The sequence below is a fragment of the Schistocerca americana genome, chromosome 7 (assembly GCF_021461395.2).
Source record: "Schistocerca americana isolate TAMUIC-IGC-003095 chromosome 7, iqSchAmer2.1, whole genome shotgun sequence".
Classification (NCBI taxonomy): Eukaryota; Metazoa; Arthropoda; class Insecta; order Orthoptera; family Acrididae; genus Schistocerca; species Schistocerca americana.
In genome coordinates, this window is record NC_060125.1 from 111,396,730 (window position 1) to 111,420,767 (window position 24,038).

The window sequence follows — 24,038 nt, forward strand, 5'->3', positions numbered from 1 at the left end:
AAAGTCAACATGGAAAGGTTTTATATTATCTTGGACCGAGCTCGAAATGTAAAAGTTAAAGTCAACATAGATAGGGAAATGCTCGAAAATCTGGTCATTTTCATATTCTTGACGATTCAGATTATTGCAGTAGCGTAGTTAAGATAGTGTGTAGCTCTTAGAGTGACACCTTTGTGTTTGGAAATCAATAGTTAAAACTTCATTTTAGAGAGTCGATAAAATAATTCATTTCTTTGCATGGATTTACAAATTTTATTTGGTTTTGATGATCCATTCTTTGTGTGATAGTGTTGAGTGGACTTCGCGTTGAACACATACAGGAGTCTTAAACTATAAAATTTCAAAGTTTTACGGGCTTTTACCCAACGATAGTAATTGTTGTATGTGTTATAAGGTTAATTCTAATAGTTTAACTGGATCAGTTTTAGCATTTCGTGGGTTTTCTATGTGACTCCGCGATGAATAACGGTTTGCACACTGTTGGTAATGGAGACTAACTATGAGAAATCGCTGTCATTATGTAAGAGCACTTGGTGGAACAGTTATTGACTGGGATATAGACTGATTTGAGATAATTTTCTAGTATTATTTTGCGAAGTTAGGGTCGTTTTCTTTGTACCTGCTTTGCAACCACATTTTTCGTGCCAAGGTTTGGAGCCAGTTTTCAGTAGTCAGTAATCATTAGTCTGTCTTCTTTACTAATGTTGAGTCACTGCTAAGGATAAAAGTAACCCGCTGGGTGAATTTTGGTTGGTATAGGATATACACGTTTCAATGTTTTCTTTGTGATGGTTGGCTGTACCGCAAGGTCTGCCACTTGTGTCTACGTATGTTTTGTGTTCTGTGGAGAGGTTAGGAATCCCAGATTAGTTCAGTACATATCAGAATCGTCTTAGTTTGGCTATGCAGTCGTTATTGCATGATGAATTTATTGTGCTTGAATTTTCAGTACTAGAATTTTAGAAAATTTTCAAAATCGTGGTGGTAGTTCACATGAGACAGAATTTTGTAATTCTTGTATCAGTTAAATTCGGAAGACCGTCACAGTAAACATTAATCGTCCAAGCATCACGATGGAATTGTAAGTACAGTCACGTTGTTATGAGATCTGTGGGCAGAACTGTATTCTCATCTCGATGCTTAGTCTTCCCACTGTCAGTCACATTGAGATCGCGGTAGTTAATGTAGAGAGTATCTTACGTGCCAGTGAGAGGTGTGTGTAGTAAGACGAGATTGTTTCGACTATGTGAAACCTTCCCACTACCTAACAGTGTGATGATCTTATATTGGTCACGGGAGACCAAGATTAATCCCAACTGGGAATTATTATGTGCAGCCTTGCAGACGTAAAAGTTCTGATCTGAAGGGGATAAAATGATTGTCAATGTGAGAAATAAATTGTTTATAGCAATATCACTGTGTTGCTCTTGATGAAGGAAACTTTCATTCATTTCCAGTCAAAATAAATTCCAGTAATTGATTGTGTTTGACTCAGAAAGATAATCGAGTAAATAAGAAAATTAAGGTCAGAATGACAAAGATTGAAAACATCTTATGGACAAAATCAAATTTATACCCCTCTCTCCCCCCCCCCCCCCCCTCCACCTCCATATTGAATGTGATGGCTGATGACAGTGTCAGGAAACGTTATACTTTGTGCATTATTTCGATTAATCTGATTGTTAAAAGTTAATTACTATTATTCATGTATTTAGTTGGGTCACAATTGGAAAGGAACACACTGCTGTCACCAGCTGTAGCAAGCAGTGTGAGGTAGCTTCAAGCTAAAACCAACAAACATTTTGATAAATGAGACAAACAATCGGTCATAGTATGCATGAATCAAATCCGGACTCAGGAACAGATGATAAAATCGGAGAAGCAAGTACGGGTGAGTTTACAGTTGTAACAGGGATTTGTTAAATTAAGACTTTTGGGGCAATGAATTCTAAGAGCTTTCTAACTTCTTCAGTCAGGGTTGAAAACAAACTTTGGTGCAGTAACAATGAATTGATTTGTGTTAGAATCTGGTGGAACAACCACAGCTAACATCTTTCATTAAATTTTTCATGGTTGTGTCTTCTCATTCTTGAAAAAGTGGCGGCAGCGTCATAATCTGCTCTGCTGAGGTAGCGTGAAGTCGCCAAATTTTTTTTATTAAAGCTTCGAATGTTTCAGAGATAGACGAGATGTGAGGAAGCGTAACAAACAAGCGGATCAGCTGGTAGGTGCACGAGGGGTTGATAAACCTGCGCGAGGGACTATGGGGACCAGAAGCATCCAGGGGTTGCCGGCGAGCATTTGTGTGCTCGGCAGCCTGCTCGACAAGCTATGGCTGTCGATAGATGGCAAGGGCAGCAAACCCATAGCCCCTCTAATGGTCTACTTTACACTCATCTTCGTTCTTCTAGCGGAGGGTACTGAAGTAGGTTTTACATCGATGGATACGATTCACCACACACGCATTGGAATTCACCTGCTGACTATGGGATGGAGATATTTCCTGTTAACGAATGGACGTAGACAGGTCTCTAAGTCACACACAGAACACCAGTTGGTATGAGCCGATTCCTACTCATACCACACAACTCATGCACATTGAGAGAACAACGGAAAAAATTGTTAAATGCATGACAAATGACCCGCAGCAACACTCTTTAGAATGCACCATCAGTCTACCATTAAATAATAGTTCGTTATAACTGCTCTCAACCAATCACTCCATCTACTTTATAACATCCAGTAACGCAGATCCCCGTTAATTTAGAGGCATATGATTCTCTTTTGCAGCAAAGTGTCAAAGACGGCAGTCAAATGGCAAGTATCACTATTACCTCAATAGACATGCAGCAGAATGTTGTTAAAAACGATGAAGCAATTGTTCTATATGGTTTTTATGAGCTGACACTGGTGGAGAGTACGGGGAAGCGCATTGTAAATACTGATTGTTCGGGTTAAAACACCTATACAGTCTTGCAGCGGCTCAAACACGCGTTCCATTCTGTAGTTATGTATTGCAGTCCCCCCTCACCCCCCCCCCCCCCAAGCAGGTAACGCAACGACATTAAGGTAGGGACACTTTTTAAAAACGTATAACGTGGTTGCCAATAACTTTGGGGTCACACCTGGGCTTTTGATTCGACATACGTAAATTTATTACTCTGCATTTGGTTGCCATCCACCTTAAACATTCTGTTCCAGCTGTCTTATCACTGTCGATGGAAAATGAGTGTTTCCTGATTCCTGCTGCTTCCATGTCAGCTTTTTCCCTTATTCCTCTTGCTGTCACAACGTATTCCCACATAATAGAATTTTGCTGCCCCAAGCAGCATTTTGGCGTATTTCCCCTCAATTTATATGTATACTCCGTCAGTTTTCGTAATGTATCAATGTTATGTCACTTCTGCTCACGTAATCATGACATCACTTCCCGCCACGTATTCCAAAACTGCTTGTAAATGTAGTACTGTTGTCAACACCTAGCGCAAACACAAATTTTTTCTGGTCAGACAGTATGGTACAGCAATCTACCGGAATGCATCGAGTCACTTTCAAGCACATATTGTACAGCTACAGCGCACATATCCTGTTTTCTGCATGTCTGTGTCTGTGCTTGCGTCGCGGAATGCAAAAACACACATATCAACACAGGGAAAGATGGGCGATCGCAGTAGTACGTTATGCACTATGCTCGAAGTGCTAGAAATATGTAGATAACTGCACAGTCATCTATCTACATTCGCATCTACACTCATGCTCATAAATTAAGGATAGTGCTGATACATGGTGAAACTACGCTCTGGTGGGCGGTTTGCGAGTTTAAATCACCTCGGGGTATGACCATGCAGTGCATTTGACCTGCGGTCGTCGCACGGTGGAGCTGGCAGCAATCCACATACGCAGAGGTGTGTTGGTGCATGTCAGAGTACGGTGCCGCGAGTAAGTGTGCAGACGTTTTCAGACGTGCTAATGGTGACTGTGTGTTGAAAATGGCCCAAAGAACACATATTGATGACGTTATAGGGGGTAGAATACTAGGGCGACTGGAGGCTGATCAAACACAGCAGGTCGTAGCGTGGGCCCTCCGTGTGCCACAAAGTCTGATCTCAACATTATGGCAACGATTGTCCAGGCGCTACAGTACGGGACGTCCACAATGTAGAACGCCACAAGAAGACAGATATCTCACCATCAGTGCCAACAGACGGCCACGAAGCACTGCAGGTAGCCTCATTCGGGTCCTTACCGCAGCCACTGGTACAGTTGTCTCCAGACACACGGTCTACTGACGACTGAATACACGTGGTTTATTCGCCCAGAGACCTGCAAGGTGCATTCCACTGATCACTGGTCACAGGAGAGCCTGTAAAGCCTGCTGTCAAGAACACAGTACATGGTCATTGGAACAGTGGTCCCAGGTTATGTTCAAGGACGAGTCCAGGTATAGTCTGAACAGTGATTCTCACTGGGTTTTCATCTGGCGTGAACCACGAACCAGATACCAACCGATTAATGTCCTTGAAAGGGACCTGTATGGAGGTCGTGGTTTGATGGTGTGGGTGGGATTATGATTGGTGCACGTACACCCCTGCATGTCTTTGACAGAGGAACTGTAACAGGTCAGGTGTATCGGGACATCATTTTGCACCAGTATATCCGCCTTTTCAGGGGTGCACAGGGTCCCACCTTCCTCCTGATGAATGTTAACGCACGGTCCCACCGAGCCGCCACCGTGGAGGAGTACCTTGAAACAGAAGTGGAGTGGCCAGCCTGTTCTCCAGACCTAAATCCCATCGATCACGTCTGGGATGCTCTCGGTTGACGTATTGATGCACGTCTTCAAACCCCTACGACACTTCAGGAGCTCCGACAGGCACTGGTGCAAGTATGGGAGGCTATACCCCAGCAGCTGCTCGACCAGCTGATCCAGAATATGCCAACCCGTTGTGCGGCCTGTGTACGTGAGCATGGTGATCATATCCCATATTGATGTCAGGGTACATGGGCAGGAAACAGTGGTGTTTTGTAGCACATGTGTTTCGGAAGGTTTTCTCACCTTATCACCAATACCGTGGACTTACAGATCTATGTCGCGTGTGTTCCCTATGTGCCTATGCTATTAGCGCCAGTTTTGTTTAGTGCCACGTTGTGTGGCACCACATTCTGCAGTTATCCTTAATTTATGGCATTGGTCAACGTTTAAATTACGGAAAATCTACCAACTTTGTGCTTATTATAGTACATTGTCCTATATTAATGGTGCCTTTTCCATCTAGTCGTCCACTGACTGACTAGCACCACTTTTTCAGATTGTGTGAGTCTTGGTTGGAGCAAAACATTCTGGGGATGGTAGCATCGAAACAGTAATCGTGTACATGGCTGCAATATGAGGAATGTGTGCTCTTTGGCCTCTTCGAAACGGAACACCTAGACATCTGCTACAGCATATCTGTGGAAGATGAGAATAAATGTAGTGGACAGGTGTTTGGAAACGCTCCATGATTCCGAAAACTCTTTTAGTTTCCATATGTTGCGATGTCCTCCACATTTTTGTCGATAAGAAACACTGCCTCTGTCTTTTACTTGTGGGAGCAGCATAATTTACACCACGCAATTTCCAGCTTTCTGTGAGACAAATGGAAGGAAACGTGTTATTGTCGATTTAGTTATTGTCGATTTAGCACCTGACACGGATCTCGAAATCATAAGAAAAACAAAATGCGTGCTGTGTAGACAGCTGCAGCCATACACTGTTTCGATGTGTTACATCAGAAAACAATGTATCAGACAACACAAGAATCCTCTCCTTGTCATTGATAGTCTGTCGGATATGGTCTTCCTACTGTAAGGGCGACGAATCTTTGCATTGGTCTCTGCAAAGGACTTGGATCTCTGCCCAACTGGTCCAGTGGACTAATTCCTGTATATTTTATAGAATCGGCACATGTGCTTGATTTCAGCACGGAAACGGTATTTCTTTTTTTATACGTCGCAAGAGAGGGACACAGTTATATCTTATCGAGTTCTCTACTGGATGACGTTAGGAAAGATTTTGTAATTCGTATTTTTCTCTGTTGGATGGTAGAAAATAATGAGGTAGAAGACAATGTTTGAGTAATAGACATGAATGCTCCCAGAGGGATGCAGATCTTCTTCAGACTGCATAACCTGTATGTAGTTTCGAAATGCACCGCAATGCAGTAACAAAATCCTTATCCTTCTTCCGGTTTCCATATGATGTGAAGTCTTTCTAATATTCCCGGTAAGAAACACCGCCAAAACTGCTCATACTGTCTTTTCTACCACACTGTGTTGCAGCAGTGCTTCGTTTGGCGTTAGCCTTACACACTGTAGATGGTTGGCGGAGCTACGACAACATGTTCCAACATGAGTGGTCAAATGAGGGTCTTGTTGCTTTAACCTCAACTCACCTTTTCCCCCCATGGAATGCAGAAGGTTGGAGATATACCACTCTCTGGCTTCCTCTCAGTTCCAACTTAAATTGGAATGATCTCATGGACAGAGCTGCAGGGTGGGCGGGGCAGAGACTGGGGAACAATTACAAAACGCAGAGAGACTGTCTAAAAACCACGCTGGAGTTTAGCAGTATGGGATCCGTTGGAGACAGATTCGAATAAGGTAACTCGATTCGAGATATGAGAGTGCCACAAATATGTTTCCCCAGTGGCTCTAATCTCCTTTAAACCACATATTAGCTGAAACTTGTTGATGGCCCAGCATTGAAATCTGCAGCAATTTGCGGAAGGGTTGCACTTCTGTCACGTTGAACGATTCTCTTTAGTCGTCGTTGGTGCCGTTCTTGCAGGATTTTTTCCCGGCTGCAGCGATGTTGGAGATTTGATGTTTTACCGGAGTTCTGATATTCACAGTAGTCTCGTGAAATGGTCGTATGGGAAAATCCCCACTTCATCGCTACCTCGGAAATGCTGTGTCCCATCTAACGTGCGCCGACTATAACACCACGTTCAAACTTATTTAAATCTCGATAACCTGCCATTGTGGCAGCAGTAACCGATCTAACAACATCGTCAGGCACTTGTTGTCTAATATAGGCGTTGCCGACCGCAGCGCCGTATTCTCCCTGTTTACATATCTCTGTATTTTAGTACGCACACCTAGACCAGTTTCTTTGGTGCTTCAGTGTATATCTACATCTTCGGTCTGAAACCAAGCCACCATATGGTGTGCGATGTAGGGCACATACTGTAGAACTCTCATTTCCCTATTCCTCCATCTCCGATTTATTCGTCGATAGGATGCTGGAATAAAGACTGTTTACGCCGCTCAGAATGGGCCCAAATTTCTCTCGATTCAATGTTGTGGTCATTCTGTGAGATTTGTGTTGGAGAAAGCAGTTCTCAGAGTTTCATAGGTAAGGAAGGATCTTTCCGATGGAAATCTGGTGTGTTGTAAAAGTTTTCACCGCAGCTTTTTGGGCATTTGTGTCACACTTTCATTCTAAAGCACATTTTCTAGAGGTGTTTTTTTTTCGTAAGTCTATGAGAATGTGTGTGTGTTATTCAAGAGAAATGAAAGTTGCTAACAAATTATTTTATTGGTGATATGAAAATGTAAATGTCATATGGCATTGTTGGCTGGCCCATCCAAATGAGTGGGTTCAGTCACCTGTCGCAAAGGTGTTCTTCCTCCGTGTATATTGGCTCCTGTCCTTGCGGACGTTTGAGGCTCTTATAAGAGTCGAGGGGCATGAAAGGGAAGCAGTGGCTGAAAAAGTAGTGACACTGGGTTGCAGCCTATCCCCAATGTTATTCAATCCGTAAACTGAGCAAGCAGTAGAGGAAACAAAAGAAACATTTGCAGTAGGAATTAAACTTCAAGGAAAACAAATGAAAAATTTGAGATTTACTTATGACATTGTAATTCAGTCATGAAAGGAGGATACAAGATGAATATCCACAAAAACAAAAAAAAAGGATAATGGAATGTAGGCGAGTTAAATCTAGTAATGCTGGGGGAATTTGATTAGGTGACGAGACACTTAAAGCAGTGGACAAGTTTTATTATTTTTGTAGCAAAATAACTGACGATGGCCGAAGTAGAGATGATATTAAATGTAGATTGGCAATAGCGAAAAGAGCGTTTCCGAAAAAGACGATTTATTAGTACAGAGCATATATTTAAGTGTCAGGAAGTCTTTTTTGAAGGTATTTATTTAAAGTGTAGCCATGCATGGAAGTGAAACGTGGACAACAAACGGATAAGACAAGAAGAGAATAGAAGCTTTATAAATGCGGTGCTACAGGAAAATGCTGAAGATTAGAAACATAGATCACGTAACTCATGTGGAGGTACTGAATAGACTTGGAGAGAAAAGAAATTTATGGCACAACCACACTACAAGTGGGGATCGGTTGATAGGACACATTCTCAGATGTCAAGGATTCTCGAATTTAGTAATAGAGGGAAGTGTGGGGGGTAAAAATCGTAGAGGGAGACCAACAGATGAATATAGTAAGCAGATTCAGAAGGATGTAAGTTCCAGTAGTTATCTGTCTATATAAAAGCCTGCACAGGATAGAGCAGCATGGAGAGCTGCATCAAACCAGTCTTCGGACTGAAGACCGAAATAACATTTGAAAATTATGTCGTATGTGTATTTGCAGTGTGTAGGCAACTGTAATAGATGCGTGTATAGTCCAGTGTTATGTTGGGGTTCTGTGCGATCATGATAAGAGAAAAGAGAGGACGAAACCTCGTGCTGTCACGTAAGATAACTCTCTAGTGCCGAGCTTTAATGTATTGTGGATGGGTCGCCATCACGAGTGCAACATGCTCTCACTTCATGTGACATCACAGGGAGGTTTTGATTTAATCTAGGATCAAGAACTGTCCGTTACCTCCTCTTCTCCCCTTGCCGGCCAAACACTGGCAGTGAAAATTTCATCCGCCACCAGCATTCGAACTGACGTGCCACTGCACAGGCGCGCACTGGTGACCTCTTCTACAGAGGCAGGTTAACATTGTAAAGACTAGCTAACACCAATTTAGCTTTGATAACATATCTATGACCACATAAATAACTTGTCCAACGTGGGTCTAGGAAAAGTATTCTACAAATCTCTAGTCCAGTTTTATTCTCAGACCCCTATAGGAGCAACATAATTGAGAAATAGTCATGATTTTATAAGCAGATCTATACTACTAAAGTAGAATGTTGACAGCTATTTTGAGATAGACAATGATGAGTGGGAACAGGGGCTGTGTTCTTTTGAAAGGAACCTACCCATAATTACCCTTAGTCAGTGTAGGAAAACTTCTCAGAACGTCACTATTATGATGTAACACGTTAATACTGGACGAAAAATGAGTGTCCACTGCGCCAACTACAGTGCCCCATCCTCCGACTCTACGACAGACAATGAGTGAGAAGGTTCTCATGTCGTGTCATCTGACTGGCTAGAGGAGAAGAGTTAGCGGTGTGCTTTCTCACTATCCCACAGCGCGTGAGTGTTGTGGGGTAAATTTCCATCCTCTAAACAGTGTCTCACGGTGCGATTAAATTAGATTAGATTAGTTTTTCGTTCCATAGATCCGTGCTGACGAGATCCTCGTGGATGTGGAACATGTCAATTTTTTTTTTAAGCTGAAATAACAATACTAACAGTCTGAATATATACATAATTTATTTCTATTAAAAAATTCGTCAGTGGAATAGAAGGAGTTGGTCACTAGTAAGTCTTTCGGGCTCCTTTCAAACATCTTTATTTGTAACTAAATTTTTTATGTTTTTTATGTTTGCTGGCAAAAACGTGGATGTCTGTCTGGTGCGTGAATCTTCGTGTGATAGACAATGCGCTAGCACAGATCTGTAACGGCCCAGTTAAGTACGTTTTTACTGTCCCTGAAGTACATTAATTTAATATGTAAAGGGAGGATAATGAAGCTCAAACGCTTGCTGAGTGACGCAAGAAGAGCAACAAGTGGGAAAACTCTCTTTTGTTAAACTACTCTAAAAATGTGCTGCGTGTTAGGCACGAAACGTCCACTCAGATTCACGTTTAGGGGAGGGGTGTAGCCGGAACACTGATTCGGATTCTTGAGGAGACGGGAAATAATGAAGCAAATGTGAACAAAAGGCACTAAGTACGCGACAAGCCATTGTTTAATCAAGAATTAAGAAAATTGTGGAATTGTGGCGGCGCCATAGAGAGGAGGCGCTAGCGGCGGACACTTCAGAATTGTAACATAGACTGTTGTATTGTATCCACTCTGGACTAACGTGGTGATCACTGCACCAGACCTTTGCTTCTATCATTAACCCTTGCAGTGTACACCTCCGAAATTGTCACACGAACTGTACACAAGGGTCACAACGACCCTCAATTATTTGCCGGAGAAATTTCCCGATGAAGAATGTTTTATAATGATATTGGACTCTCATGTACTAAACGCATTTTATTTCAACTTTTCCATGTACCTTTAAATCAATATTACTATTAACACATCCAAAATTTGCGACAAAGTAAAAGCTGCATGTAAGATTTTCAATGACGAAACTTGAAAGTGATCCAGATCTCAAGACTTTATTTGCAGTTTAATTATATGAAGATGGTATTCATTTATTTAAACGCACTTGTTACACAGATATGCAGAGGTGTCCTCAAATACTCGTAAATCGATTCATTCATTATTCTCGAACTCTTGGTAGGTGAACCACAATTTTACAGGCAACTGAAAGACCTTTTCTGTTAGGGGCAGCTGTGCTCCCACTGTGGTTTTACCGCCAGATACCACACTTGCCAGGTGGTAGCCTTTAAATCGGCCGCGATCCGTTAGTATACGTCGGACGGGCAGCTGTGTTCCCACTGCGGTGTCACCGCCAGACACCACACTTGCCAGGTGGTAGCCTTTAAATCGGCCGCGATCCGTTAGTATACGTCGGACCCGCGTGTCGCCACTATCAGTGATTGCAGACCGAGCGCCGCCACACGGCAGGTCTAGTCTACAGGGACTCCCTAGCACTCGCCCCAGTTGTACAGCCGACTATGCTAGCGATGGTTCACTGCCTACATACGCTCTCATTTGCAGAGACGACAGTTTAGCATAGCCTTCAGCTACGTCATTTGCTACGACCTAGCAAGGCGCCATATTCAGTTACTGTGTCTTCTGAACAGATAATATTGTGAATCATGTACCGTCAAGAGCGATGTTCATCATTAATAGATTAAAGTTAAGTATCAAACTAATTACGTCCGCTTTCTGAATTTTAATTCCTTGTCATGTTCCAGACCTCACGTCAGTATAGTCCTTCCCTCCTCACGCCAGCCTGCGTGAGCTAAAACGCGTGCATTTCGGCCTCCCCTGATAACACGGTGTTGGCTCCTCTGCCAACACAACACCCACAATGGCCATTCTTACCGTGGACGATGTTATTTTCTTCGTCGCTGTCGAAATTCGGCATACTGACCAGTTTTGTCACTGTCCGTAACTGCTGCAAGGGGCATCAGCTTCTGCATCATTTTCATCACGATAGTCTCTTAAGTCACTTTCACGATCGAGTTCTTTTAGCAATGGTTGCCGAATAGCAGCTTCCGTTCGTGAATGTCATTCCTACGTGCAATTTTCACATAAATGCATTTCACATTCGGCAAAAGAATAGTCACACGAGGTGTACTCCTGGGTCACAGTGACTCTTCAAAAAATATTTCTGCCAAATCGATTAAACAACAGCGTCTCACAACATCGAACATCTGTCCTCTACTAGGTATAACTCACATTAAAAAACAAAACAAAAAACTCCATGGTGACGGTAACCCTGGTGTACACTTCTTCTGGGATTGTATCCAGTGTCGACCGGGCATGTATTTATTCCAATATTGTAGTAGTTCGTCTACACTTCTTCCGGGATTGTATCCGGGGTCGCCCGGCATATATTTATTCCACTATTGTAGTAGTTCGTCTACACTTCTTCTGGGATTGTATCCGGCGTCGCCTGGGCATATACACTCCTGGAAATTGAAATAAGAACACCGTGAATTCATTGTCCCAGGAAGGGGAAACTTCATTGACACATTCCTGGGGTCAGATACATCACATGATCACACTGACAGAACCACAGGCACATAGACACAGGCAACAGAGCATGCACAATGTCGGCACTAGTACAGTGTATATCCACCTTTCGCAGCAATGCAGGCTGCTATTCTCCCATGGAGACGATCGTAGAGATGCTGGATGTAGTCCTGTGGAATGGCTTGCCATGCCATTTCCACCTGGCGCCTCAGTTGGACCAGCGTTCGTGCTGGACGCGCAGACCGCGTGAGACGACGCTTCATCCAGTCCCAAACATGCTCAATGGGGGACAGATCCGAAGATCTTGCTGGCCAGGGTAGTTGACTTACACCTTCTAGAGCACGTTGGGTGGCACGGGATACATGCGGACGTGCATTGTCCTGTTGGAACAGCAAGTTCCCTTGCCGGTCTACGAATGGTAGAACGATGGGTTCGATGACGGTTTGGATGTACCGTGCACTATTCAGTGTCCCCTCGACGATCACCAGTGGTGTACGGCCAGTGTAGGAGATCGCTCCCCACACCATGATGCCGGGTGTTGGCCCTGTGTGCCTCGGTCGTATGCAGTCCTGATTGTGGCGCTCACCTGCACGGCGCCAAACACGCATACGATCATCATTGGCACCAAGGCAGAAGCGACTCTCATCGCTGAAGACGACACGTCTCCATTCGTCCCTCCATTCACGCCTGTCGCGACACCACTGGAGGCGGGCTGCACGATGTTGGGGCGTGAGCGGAAGACGGCCTAACGGTGTGCGGGACCGTAGCCCACCTTCATGGAGACGGTTGCGAATGGTCCTCGCCGATACCCCAGGAGCGACAGTGTCCCTAATTTGCTGGGAAGTGGCGGTGCGGTCCCCTACGGCACTGCGTAGGATCCTACGGTCTTGGCGTGCATCCGTGCGTCGCTGCGGTCCGGTCCCAGGTCGACAGGCACGTGCACCTTCCCCCGACCACTGGCGACAACATCGATGTACTGTGGAGACCTCACGCCCCACGTGTTGAGCAATTCGGCGGCACGTCCACCCGGCCTCCCGCATGCCCACTATACGCCCTCGCTCAAAGTCCGTCAACTGCACATACGGTTCACGTCCACGCTGTCGCGGCATGCTACCAGTGTTAAAGACTGCGATGGAGCTCCGTATGCCACGGCAAACTGGCTGACACTGACGGCGGCGGTGCACATATGCTGCGCAGCTAGCGCCATTCGACGGCCAACACCGCGGTTCCTGGTGTGTCCGCTGTACCGTGCGCGTGATCATTGCTTGTACAGCCCTCTCGCAGTGTCCGGAGCAAGTATGGTGGGTCTGACACACCGGTGTCAATGTGTTCTTTTTTCCATTTCCAGGAGTGTATTTATTGTAATAGTTCGTCTCCTCCCTCCCCCTTTTCTGCCATATCCTCCTCCCTCATCTTCCTGTATGTCTGCTCTTCGTTGGTCTCTTTTCATCAGTGCCTCCCCCTTCTCTCTGTCCATCTTCTCCTTCCCTCTCTCTGTCTGTCGATCTGCTCCTCCCCCCGCCCCTCCTCCATCTCTCTCCATCACCATAATTCATCCCAACTCCAATAGCCTGTTGGTGGTTCTCATCCTCACAGAATTTCTATCCAGATAGTAAGTAACATATGTATCATATTTGGTTGAAATTGATCAGGAGCTTAGAAGGAGCGTTTTGCCCGTGGCTTTGTCGAGGTTCGCACATGTAACACATACACGCTGTTAAAAAAGCTGTCTAATACTTTGAGAGGGGGTAGTACTCATCGAAACGAGAAAAATAAGTCCAATAAACATGGGTCGAGGAATGAAGTAACTCCATTAAACATGAGTCCGGAAACGCATACTTTTTGTGAAAAACACTTGTTTACAGGAGGTGTTCAACGCGGCGACCATTCATGGCAGTGATCCCCTCTGCCCCCGGCGTAAGGAATGATGTACCCTTTGAAGCATACCCGGCTATTGTTTTACCTGCTGGCACACATTGAAAATGTGACTCTGTACTATCCGCACGCCGTTGATGGCTTGGCGTAGGCCAATACTTTCATAACCAAAAGTCTAAGGGACCAAGGTCTGTGGAACGAGCAGGTCAAGATTGAAGCCGCCTCCCACCCCCACCCCCCCACCAATCCATCAGTCCTGAAATGTCTGCTTCAGATGTTCGCGCACATTGTGACGAAAATGTGCTGCTTCCACATCCCGCATGAACTACATTTGTATTCGGTACTGCAGTGCCGCAGCCTCCACCAAAGTAGATAATAAATGATTGGGAAAATCCAGATAATGCAGCCCAGTTAACTTTTGACATAGCATGTATGGCTCTATTCATATCGCCAAGTACGCCTGCCCATACATTGATTCAGAATCGGTGTTGACGTCATCTTTCTGAGCTCCTTGGGGATTTACATCTGCCCATGCATGCTGGTTACGGAAATCTATAACACCCTCTCTTGTGAATCCTACTACATCGGTGAATAAAATCTTGCAGGTGAAAGGTGGATCCGCAGCACACTTCTGCAGCAGCCATTGACAAGCCGCCATTTGCCAAGATGAGCCTGTGGCCTCAGGACCCGTCGCACACTGGTTCCAAGGGTTTTCTCCACCGAGCGTAGCACACGCTCTACCATGTCAGGCCTTGCACTGTCAGTCTTCCGAGGCACCAGAGTACCTGTGTCTCTCAGACGCTGGAAAAGTCTGCCGAACAGCTTATCAGAATTTACTCTTCCCTGTGAATATTTTTCGGCATAGAGGGCACGGGTTCGCAGGCCACGTCCATTGCTATACCATGGCAGAATATCATATCCGCCATTTCACTTGTCGAGTAGTAGGCTTGCATTTCTAACAAGTGGTGGAAGAGAGAAAATGTAAATGTACTACACCATTTTTAAGGACCAGCAGCTCAATAACAGTAAACACATGAGTGACTCCGCATTTGGAAGAAGATAAAACACTATAGTACGTACCCACGGTTGACAGTACTGAACAATAAGCCACACAAACACAATGAAAACTAACACAGTCTACCATAAAACTCGAACCACACAACTGACTGCAGAGCACCTAATGGTAAGTAGAGTACTGTCCGTAAGACATCATAATACCCTGCCGAAACATTTGACGGAGCGCCAATGCAACGACTGTGCTAAATCTGCGACCAAGAGCCGCGCAGCCCTGCCTATAAATGCGTGTTTATTTCGGAAAGTATGCGTTTCTGGACCGATGTTTATTGAACTTATTTTTCTTGTTTCGATGAGTAATACCACCTCTCAAAGGATCGGACACTTTTTTATACCCTTATCTCACCTACATTTAACACATTTGACACATATTTCACCTCTATCTCCAGCAAATTCCACGCTAACGTTTCGTTTTCACAAAGCCCAATGTTTATGACATCAAATCTCCTGAAGAATGTCTGCTACAGTGTTACAATTTTGCAGGCACATTCAGTGTCATCTGTAGACAGTGTCTGCGAAATGTGTTCCCAATAGAATTAGTAGTGAAGGAGTAATAAATTTAAACGTCATGCATGACGCGACTGTTTTTCTCGCATCTCAGTATTTATGACGTCATATCTCATAAACTCTGTGTCGAACAGTGATATATTTTTACAGGTACATTTAGTAATATATTTGAATACTGTCGGCAAAATTTGTTATGACTACAATTAGTAGCAAAGAAATAATAAATGAAAAGGTCGTACCTGATAAACTACATGAACAGTGAAAATGTAGTAAATGCTAAACTTTTTTCCTGTCATAATTTTGTTGAGGGGAGGGGGGGGGGGGGGAGGTGGCAAAGGAGAGAAAGTCTTGCAAAGATTTGAAAGAATGTGAGAAGTTTGCCTCAAATACTAGATGTGCATGATCTGGCTACTTGTGCTTCATGGGCTACGCTTCTTTCTCTACCCGACCTTCTCCCCCTTGGAGACGCAAGTGTTTCTTACTGCCACAATGCTTCTCTACAGACAGTGATATGTGTGCCAAGTTTGGGTGAAACCGATTCAGCTGTTAAGACCGAGGTGTGCATCTTCGCATTATGTATGGACTATTCAAGCTGTACGGAAAGTTAGTTCTGTGAGGCGAAGTGGTTATTATATTATTGCAAGAATACAGAATATTCTCATTTCGTGATCAATGATTTATTTTACAGGATGAACTGATATAAAAATATGCTCATTTTATTTTCAGTCGATCTGCGTACTGTGCAGTTTTGAAACCACTGTTTGAAGGTAACAAAAGCGTGTATTCCATGAGGGATTTTTTTATGTGGAAGTGAGCTGTTTTGTTAGCTTCTCCGCAGCGGCGTGGAACATTTGATTGGCACTTTCGATACAGTGAGATATTAACGTAGGGCTCCAGCTATATTTTGTATGGATACAGTTCTCCGAGCTGGTTTTTAATGGAACCCCTTAATGCAATGATTTACCGGACCCAATCCGTAAAAGCAAACTTATGTTTTTGGTGGACTGTAGCGCTTGGGCCTCTAGGCTATCTAACGGATCCAAACAGAAGACGCTTCAATTTCCTTTTTTTAAAAGGCGCCGCCCCAGAGTTTTCCTTCACACCTCCTTTCATTCCCACCATTATCCAGAACAACACGGACTCAAAACGGTGGGAAAGGGCCAAAGCGCTCTTCACATTCGCACATGTCTCATTGTTGGACATAAGCCAACCGATGTACCGCGACGTGGATACATGAGAAAGGCACGCGTGACGCATTACCCTGAGAGGAAAAAGCATTACTTATGTCACATGTCAGTACTACAGTAATTCTACGAATGGACGCATTACCCTCAGGAAAAAAAGCATCCATCTCATTACTATAGTACGTTCCACGAGAGAAAGATTTTAAAACAACATATGACGATTTAAGTACTAGTTTTATAAACAAGAGACTGATTTATCACAATACCTTGTACTCTTCTATCGCCTTGGCTATCATATCCTCGTCAAAGCGAGGCAACACAATAAGGCGACCTCCATTGAAAATTGAGAAGAGCTGCACGAACAATCCAGAGACCCAAAACAGCGCCGTGTACTGAAGGGAAATGGTGTTTGGTTCCATCTTCAGCTCCAGCTCCCTGAAATTGGATACCATACTGTACTGCTGCACTGTGACGAGCCAACATAAATGCATCAACAAGTATGTCATCCATCATGGACTGCTTGTCAAAGGCTGCGACTGATTAGATAATACAGAATAAAAACTAATTCAGTCACATTTTTTAACACCATGCAAGGATGCAGTGGCCAAACTTGTAATGAGTATTATACAGAATATGAGTGCAGCCCCTCGTACAGCATAAACGTTATAGCCGATACCAACAATGCCTCTCAGAGAGCACAGGAAACAAGGAGGGCGAAACGAGTGAGCGGCGGCCTGGCTAGGACGTACAAGTACCTTACTTGCACTTTACTCACTTCTGAGTAGCACACAGCAATAGTCAAGATCTATGTTTCATGTATGTGATGTGCATTGGAAGTAACACCAATAATAAATAGTGTGTCAGTAATACGAGGGTCGTCCGTTTCTATTTCTATCCGCCGCAGCGCTACGATCGCAGCTCCGAGCATGCGCGGCAGTTACTCTGACTCAAGCAGAAGAGACGTACGCCATTTTCAGATCGCTGCTGCCGACGTGTGCTTTGAAGTGCTTCTTTATAATGTCAGCCACAACTGAAAATGCCGCCGCGTGTGAAATCAGCTCTGTGATTGCTAAATGCAAAGAAAGTTAAACCAAAGGAAATTCATCGGCAAATCTGCGAGGTTTACGGACAAAAATGCTACGAGTAATTCAATGGTTAGAAGATGGGTCAGACTGTTCAATGAAGAACGTGATCAAGTGCACGATGAAGAACGAAGTGGACGCCCGTCTGTGGTTACTGATGAACTGGTTCACACAATTTAAGAGAAGATTAAGCACAACCATAAGTTTACACTTAGTGCCCTTGCTATGGAAGTTCCGCAAATCTCACGATCACTAATTGATGATATTGTTACTGAAAAACTGAAATTTCGAAAACTTTGCTCACGTTGGGTACCCAAAATTCTTACAACACAAAAAGAAACGGATGGGCAGTGCACTTCAGTTTTTGATGCGCTACAATGAAGAAGGCGACAGTTTTCTTTCTCGGATAGTCATGGGGGATGAAACTTGGGTATAGTACGACACCCCTGAAACAAAATGGCAGCAGTCAATGGAGTGGAGGCACACTTCATCCCCAACGAAGATTAAGCCTAAGCAAATCTTGACACCTCGAAAAGTCATGTGCACCGTTTTTTTTGGGACAGAAAGGCATTTTGCTGATTGATTTCTTACCACGAGGCCAAACAATCAATGCACGTGGTTACTGCGTGACCATGAAGAAACTGCGCCGCGCAATACAGAACAAGCGCCGAGGATTACTGTCAAAAGGTGTTGTTTTCCACGATAATTTCCAACCTCACACGGCGAATGTGACCAAACAACTCTTACGGGAATTTCACTGGGACGCGTTTGCTAATCCTCCTTACAGCCCGGAGCTCGCTCCTGGCGACTTTCATCTCTTCTTACACCTAAAATCTGTCCTTGGTGCTCAACACTTCAATGATGATGACGAGCTGAAAGATCATGTAACCACATGGTTGAACCTTCTATGAAGTAGGCATACAAAAACTTTTGCCACGCTATGACAAGTGGCTACAAAATTTCGAAAGCTATGCAGAAAAGTAGTTTAACAGTTGTAGATTTTTGCAAAATAAACATTTTTCCTGTATCTGTACATGTTTATTTTAAATAACCAAACGGAACTCACTTTGTGGACGACCCTCGTATTTGTGCGTCATCAACTTGAACTAGTCCGACAGAAAAGTAAATTACCGAGCGGAAGTATTCAGCAAAACAATTATATTTTTTCACTGTGGAAGGTGTAAGTCTATGAGGAGGAGGTAATCTTGCAACCACTAAGAGTTACGACTGTCATTCTATTACCGTCAGGTAGATTATCATACTTTTACATCATTAATTTTGTTATGACATACACATTCCTTTTCTTAGGGAGATTATGTGTCGTCTAGTAAGATGCCAGAGAGAGTTCGGAATATAGAGGGCGTTGTTGGTAAGGACATCCGGTGTCAGGTTAAACACCTGGGCTCCTTGGGTTCCCAACTCCCTCTTCCCCCCCCCCCCCCCCTCCTTCCAGGGAACAGTAGACCAGGGACACACAAGGGACTCACCGCCGACACCTCTACTCCTTCCCCTCTCCCCCCCCCCCCCCTGCTTCCCATCTCTCTGGAGCAATGACGATCATGCACCCTTCTCCCCCCACCCCATCAACAACTCCATCTTTCATAGCTGGGACACTTGTGTGGCTTGGGGTTACTATGGAGAGAGGATGTGTCTATTTGTTAATAACAAATTACGCCACTTGAGGTCTGTTTGTTAGTAGCAATATTACTAGACATCAGCAGAGACCACATCGAGGCAAATATTTAAGTACACTCATTTTTACATATTTTTCAATATTTTCCTCAATTTTACACATTTTCCACGCATTTTCCTATTTTGTAACTGCGGACTTTCTGGAGCTGTGTAGCATAGGGAGAGCTGGCCAGGGTGGCCGAGCTGTTCTAGGCGCTACAATCTGGAACCGCGCGACCGCTACGGTAGCAGGTTCGAATCCGGCCTCGGGCATGGATGTGTGTGATGTCCTTAGTTAGGTTTAAGTATTTCTAAGTTCCAGGGGGCTGATGACCTCAGATGTTAAGTCCCATAGTGCTCAGAGACATTTGAACCATTTTTAGCATAGGGAAACGTCGTAGCATATTTGTTTACAACAAATTAAGATAAGTCACATCATAGAGTCAGTAAAAATTCTGTATTAAATGCCACGAGCAGAGATCAGACATAGGCACATAAGTACGTATTCTCATTATTATATATTTTCCCACATTTTACCCAGTTTTAAGTATTTTCCGGATTTTACGCATTCTTTTTTAGTTTGTACCATTATGCAAGACTGTTCCCGACATCGTTTTGACATCACAATGATCTCAAGCAATCACAAAACAGTATCTCGCTAAGTCTGATATTGCTAAATTGAAGCGCGCCACCCCTTCCCCTTCTTTTATAACTGGCGCATTCTGGAGCTGTGTACCGACCATAGTGACAGGATGAGTCTGTTTGTTTGGTAACAAATTACATCACTAGAGTCCTACTTGTTAATAACAAATTAATATTTCTAGGCACTAGCAGATGTCATACTCAGACGGATACATAACTACTCCAGTTTTTCCCCATGTTACCAAGTTACTTGAGTTATGTGTCAACATCGCGACATGACGTCGCGTCACGAAATCGCATTGTATCGATGACATGCCAGTACTCCAATTTATACATAAAATGTATTCACAGTTGCGAATACAAACAACCTACAACTTTATAAGGAGATGACAACGAAAATTTATGTCAGACCGGGATTCGAACCTTGATCACCGGCTTTACGTGAGCGGTCACTTTAATCTACTTTGACTATCAATGCTCGACCAACGGCCAGACACTAACACCCATACCTCATCTATCTTGTGTCATAAACCGTACTCTCACACACATTATGTAATTCCCAACCTGGTGATGACATTCTAAATGAAACTTACTGCCTGGTATTGGTGGATTAATATCATACGGTAGTGCCTGTGTTACTAAGAAGAGAGGTGATGTATTCTTCCGAACATGCAGACGCAGTTTCCTATGAAGAAGGAAACAGAGCTACACTCAAGCCACATGTTTTGTAAGGTTTATGATCTCAGAATAAATAAATAAATAAAAAGAACGTAATGCTGAAATCTCTAGCACTGTTTTTTGTGAGAGGCACATGGTACCATACTCTCTCTCTCTCTCTCTCTCTCTCTCTCTCTCCTGTGTGTGTGTGTGTGTGTGTGTGTGTGTGTGTGTGTGTGAACCGATATTCACACCCAGCATTGTGACCCTCTTACTGTCAATATGAGGCCTAAGGTTCCGACAAACATTTAAAAACATAATGAAGCTGTGGCTGATATTTGGTCGGAATTATAAAGCACTGGTCAGTCAGTAAAATACGCTTTTTTGGAAGTAGCTCTTGCGATAATTAGAGCTGATATCCATTACACCGACTCACACTGTCGATCATATCTTGTAGTTCATCGTAACACAACGGGTGAGGTCTGAGTTTTTCGACTAGCTCCCTGCTATTTCTATCAATTTGATTGCCTATTTAACTAATCGGCATCCTTTTTGTGTGGGACAGTTGTCCTTGGTGAATACAGCCTCCTTCCACATATATTGATTGATTGTCGGGAAATCGTTTGCAATATGTGGAACATCGTTTATTTAAACAATTTGTAGATACATTGTGTGGAATATTCAAACAATTGTAGCCGGCCGCGGTGGCCGAGTGGTTCCAGGCGCTTCAGAACGGAACCGCGCGACCGCTACGGTCGCTGGTTCGAATCCTGCCTCGGGCATGGATGTATGTGATGTCCTTAGGTTAGTTAGGTTTAAGTAGTTCTAAATTCTACGGGACTGATGACCTCAGATGTTAAGTCCCATAGTGCTCAGAGTCATTTTTCAAACAATTGTGGGGCTTTTTATTCCGATCGTGTAAGTAATACCAAGCACTCATCATACGTAATTACACTGTTACAGAGCGCGCTAAGTATATGTGGTGATGACTGGGCTGCACGATGCGCAAGTGTCCTCCAAGCCGGCCAAGGGGCTGCGCTACGCGCCCGTGGCACCGCTCCGCACCGCCAGGGACACCGGCCGACCTCCGTTAAGTGGACATCTCCTGTTATTAGCACACTGACAGAATACGGACTGTCCATCAGTATTGAAATTACGCAATGCAATCTCAGTGCCCAGAGAGGTCTGCCGCCCACGACAGTAGATCTGAGCTACATTTTTTGTTACCGTCCGGCAGCCAAGTCACCCTGCAGCAGTGGTCCCCTTTTTTTCAGTAGCGTCCTTTGCTTGGTAATTCCCACCTCAAGTGGCCGGTTGCAACATCTGCACAATCTGCTCCCAAACACGCACCTTCCACACCAGGTCAGCGGAAGCAGCTGCTGTGTGTGCTCGCCCTGCTGTGCACATACTGGCTGAGTTCACAATACCACAGGCAGAAGACGCTGAGAGAAGCAATTCCCCCATCGATGCTCTCTCCAATCCCCTCCCATCTCTCTCTTTCGCCCTTGCCCATCCAGGTGCTTCCTGTCGAATGAAGCATCAGTTGGTGGCGATCTTTGATACTGACAAATTCCTGCCAAAACACATGCTCTCTCTGTCTCTCTCTCTCTCTCTCTCTCTCTCTCTTTCTCTCTCTCTTTCTTCCTCTCTCAAGTGGCTACTTCCTGCCCAGCGCCCATCTGTCGTGTAGTGCACTAACCTCTCTTTTGTCCCAAACAAAGTAGTTGATACCTGGTAAATCCCCAGCTGTGGATGTCTTGATGAGATCGACTGACTAATTAATTAAATCTATACCCTTTCTGTGCTGGCAGTTTTTCCTTGCATCCTATTGGTGGATAGCAGGACTGGTATATTTGGTGGGATTCGATCCCGCCACTAGTCGGTTTCCCGGTTTCCAAATTCTACTGGATCTCCCCCCGCCACTTGCATCGTGTTGACGAATACTGGCACAGTTAGGTCATTTGTTAGGAAGTCCATTACGTTGGAGGTAGCTGAAAATTTCAAATTTCAGCTCAATTGCATGCTGTCTCCTTAAACAATCTGCGGGAGGGGCTGGACAGATGCATGTTTGCAATACCACTGTCGGAAACAGTAAGTTGATAAATCGGGAATTTAAAATTGCGACTGGGTTTTCAAAGGATTATAGAATTTCTAAGTTAGTTCTCTCTGCTACATTTGAAAGGAGGAGGAAGGGCCTACTCTTCCTCCTTCAGATCCGCCCCCCCCCCCTCCTTTCTCCTATTGGTAGACACTGACACAATTAGGCCATTTGCCAGCCGTAGTGACCGAGCGGTGCTAGGCGCTTTAGTCCGGAACCGCGCTGGTACTACGGTCGCAGGTTCGAATACTGCGTCTGGCATGGATGAGTGTGCTCTCCTTAGGTTAGTTAGGTTTAAGTAGTTCTAAGTTCTAGGGGACTGATGACCTCAGATGTTAAGTCCGATAGTGCTCAGAGCCATTTGAACCATTTAGTTAGGCCATTTGGTACGAAATCCACTACGCTGTAGGTAGCTGAAAATTTCAAATTTCAGCTCAGTTGCATGCATTGTCCTCAGACAATGTGCGGATGGGTTGGACTGCTCTGTGTGCTCCTAATACCACTGTCAAAGATCATAAACTGATCAGCTGGAAATTTGATGATGCGATTGGGTTCTTAAAGCGCCATATAATCCCTGAGTTGATCCCCTCAGCTACACCAGGACGAAGAATGAGGAGGTGGAGGGGGAAGGGTCTACCACATTACTTGATAGTAACAACAACGAATACCACTTCTACCCTTCCGCTGCAAAACCGAGTCCCTCTGACTGTACTGAGAAGAATTAAACACCGCACACTTGCACCAAGTTCCAATCCACAGAAGTAGTTCTGACAGTCAGATGTGGAAGATCACTGAAGCACTCGTACATCCCACGCGCGTGTCCCTGTGTTCAAACGCAGTGCCCCAGGAAAGAGAGTTGCTGCCCTGGACGCGTGTCTCAGCGAGTGCGCCAGGTCTGCAGGTGGACGCGGACCTCCAGAGAGGCTGTACAGGATGACCCGAGTGGCAGGAATTTGGATGTTATCGATATGTCCAGCGCCTACAATTGACAGTGGTTGCTAATGAATCTTCTTAAATATAAACTGCCCAGTAGCAAAACCCTCCCATCACGTCGTGGTTTTCACATATTTGTTAAGGAATCAAGGATGTAATTACAATTAAAAAGCCCTCGCGTCTTTTGTTTACGTTATGTATGTTCTTGTACAATAGCTGGCGTTTGCCATAGCAATAAGAACTGATACCCACAGTCAAGTC

General features: G+C 44.3%; 1 protein-coding gene across 1 annotated transcript in view; it reads right to left on the minus strand.

Moving 5' to 3' along the window:
• The window catches only part of LOC124622585 (4-coumarate--CoA ligase 1-like), a 314,336-nt gene that overhangs the window by 129,505 nt on the left and 160,793 nt on the right, over positions 1-24,038 (minus strand). Inside the window, exon 4 of the mRNA XM_047148334.1 lies at positions 16,961-17,129. Within this exon, the coding sequence (XP_047004290.1) occupies positions 16,961-17,129 (169 nt within the window). The remainder of the gene's footprint in view (positions 1-16,960; positions 17,130-24,038) is intronic.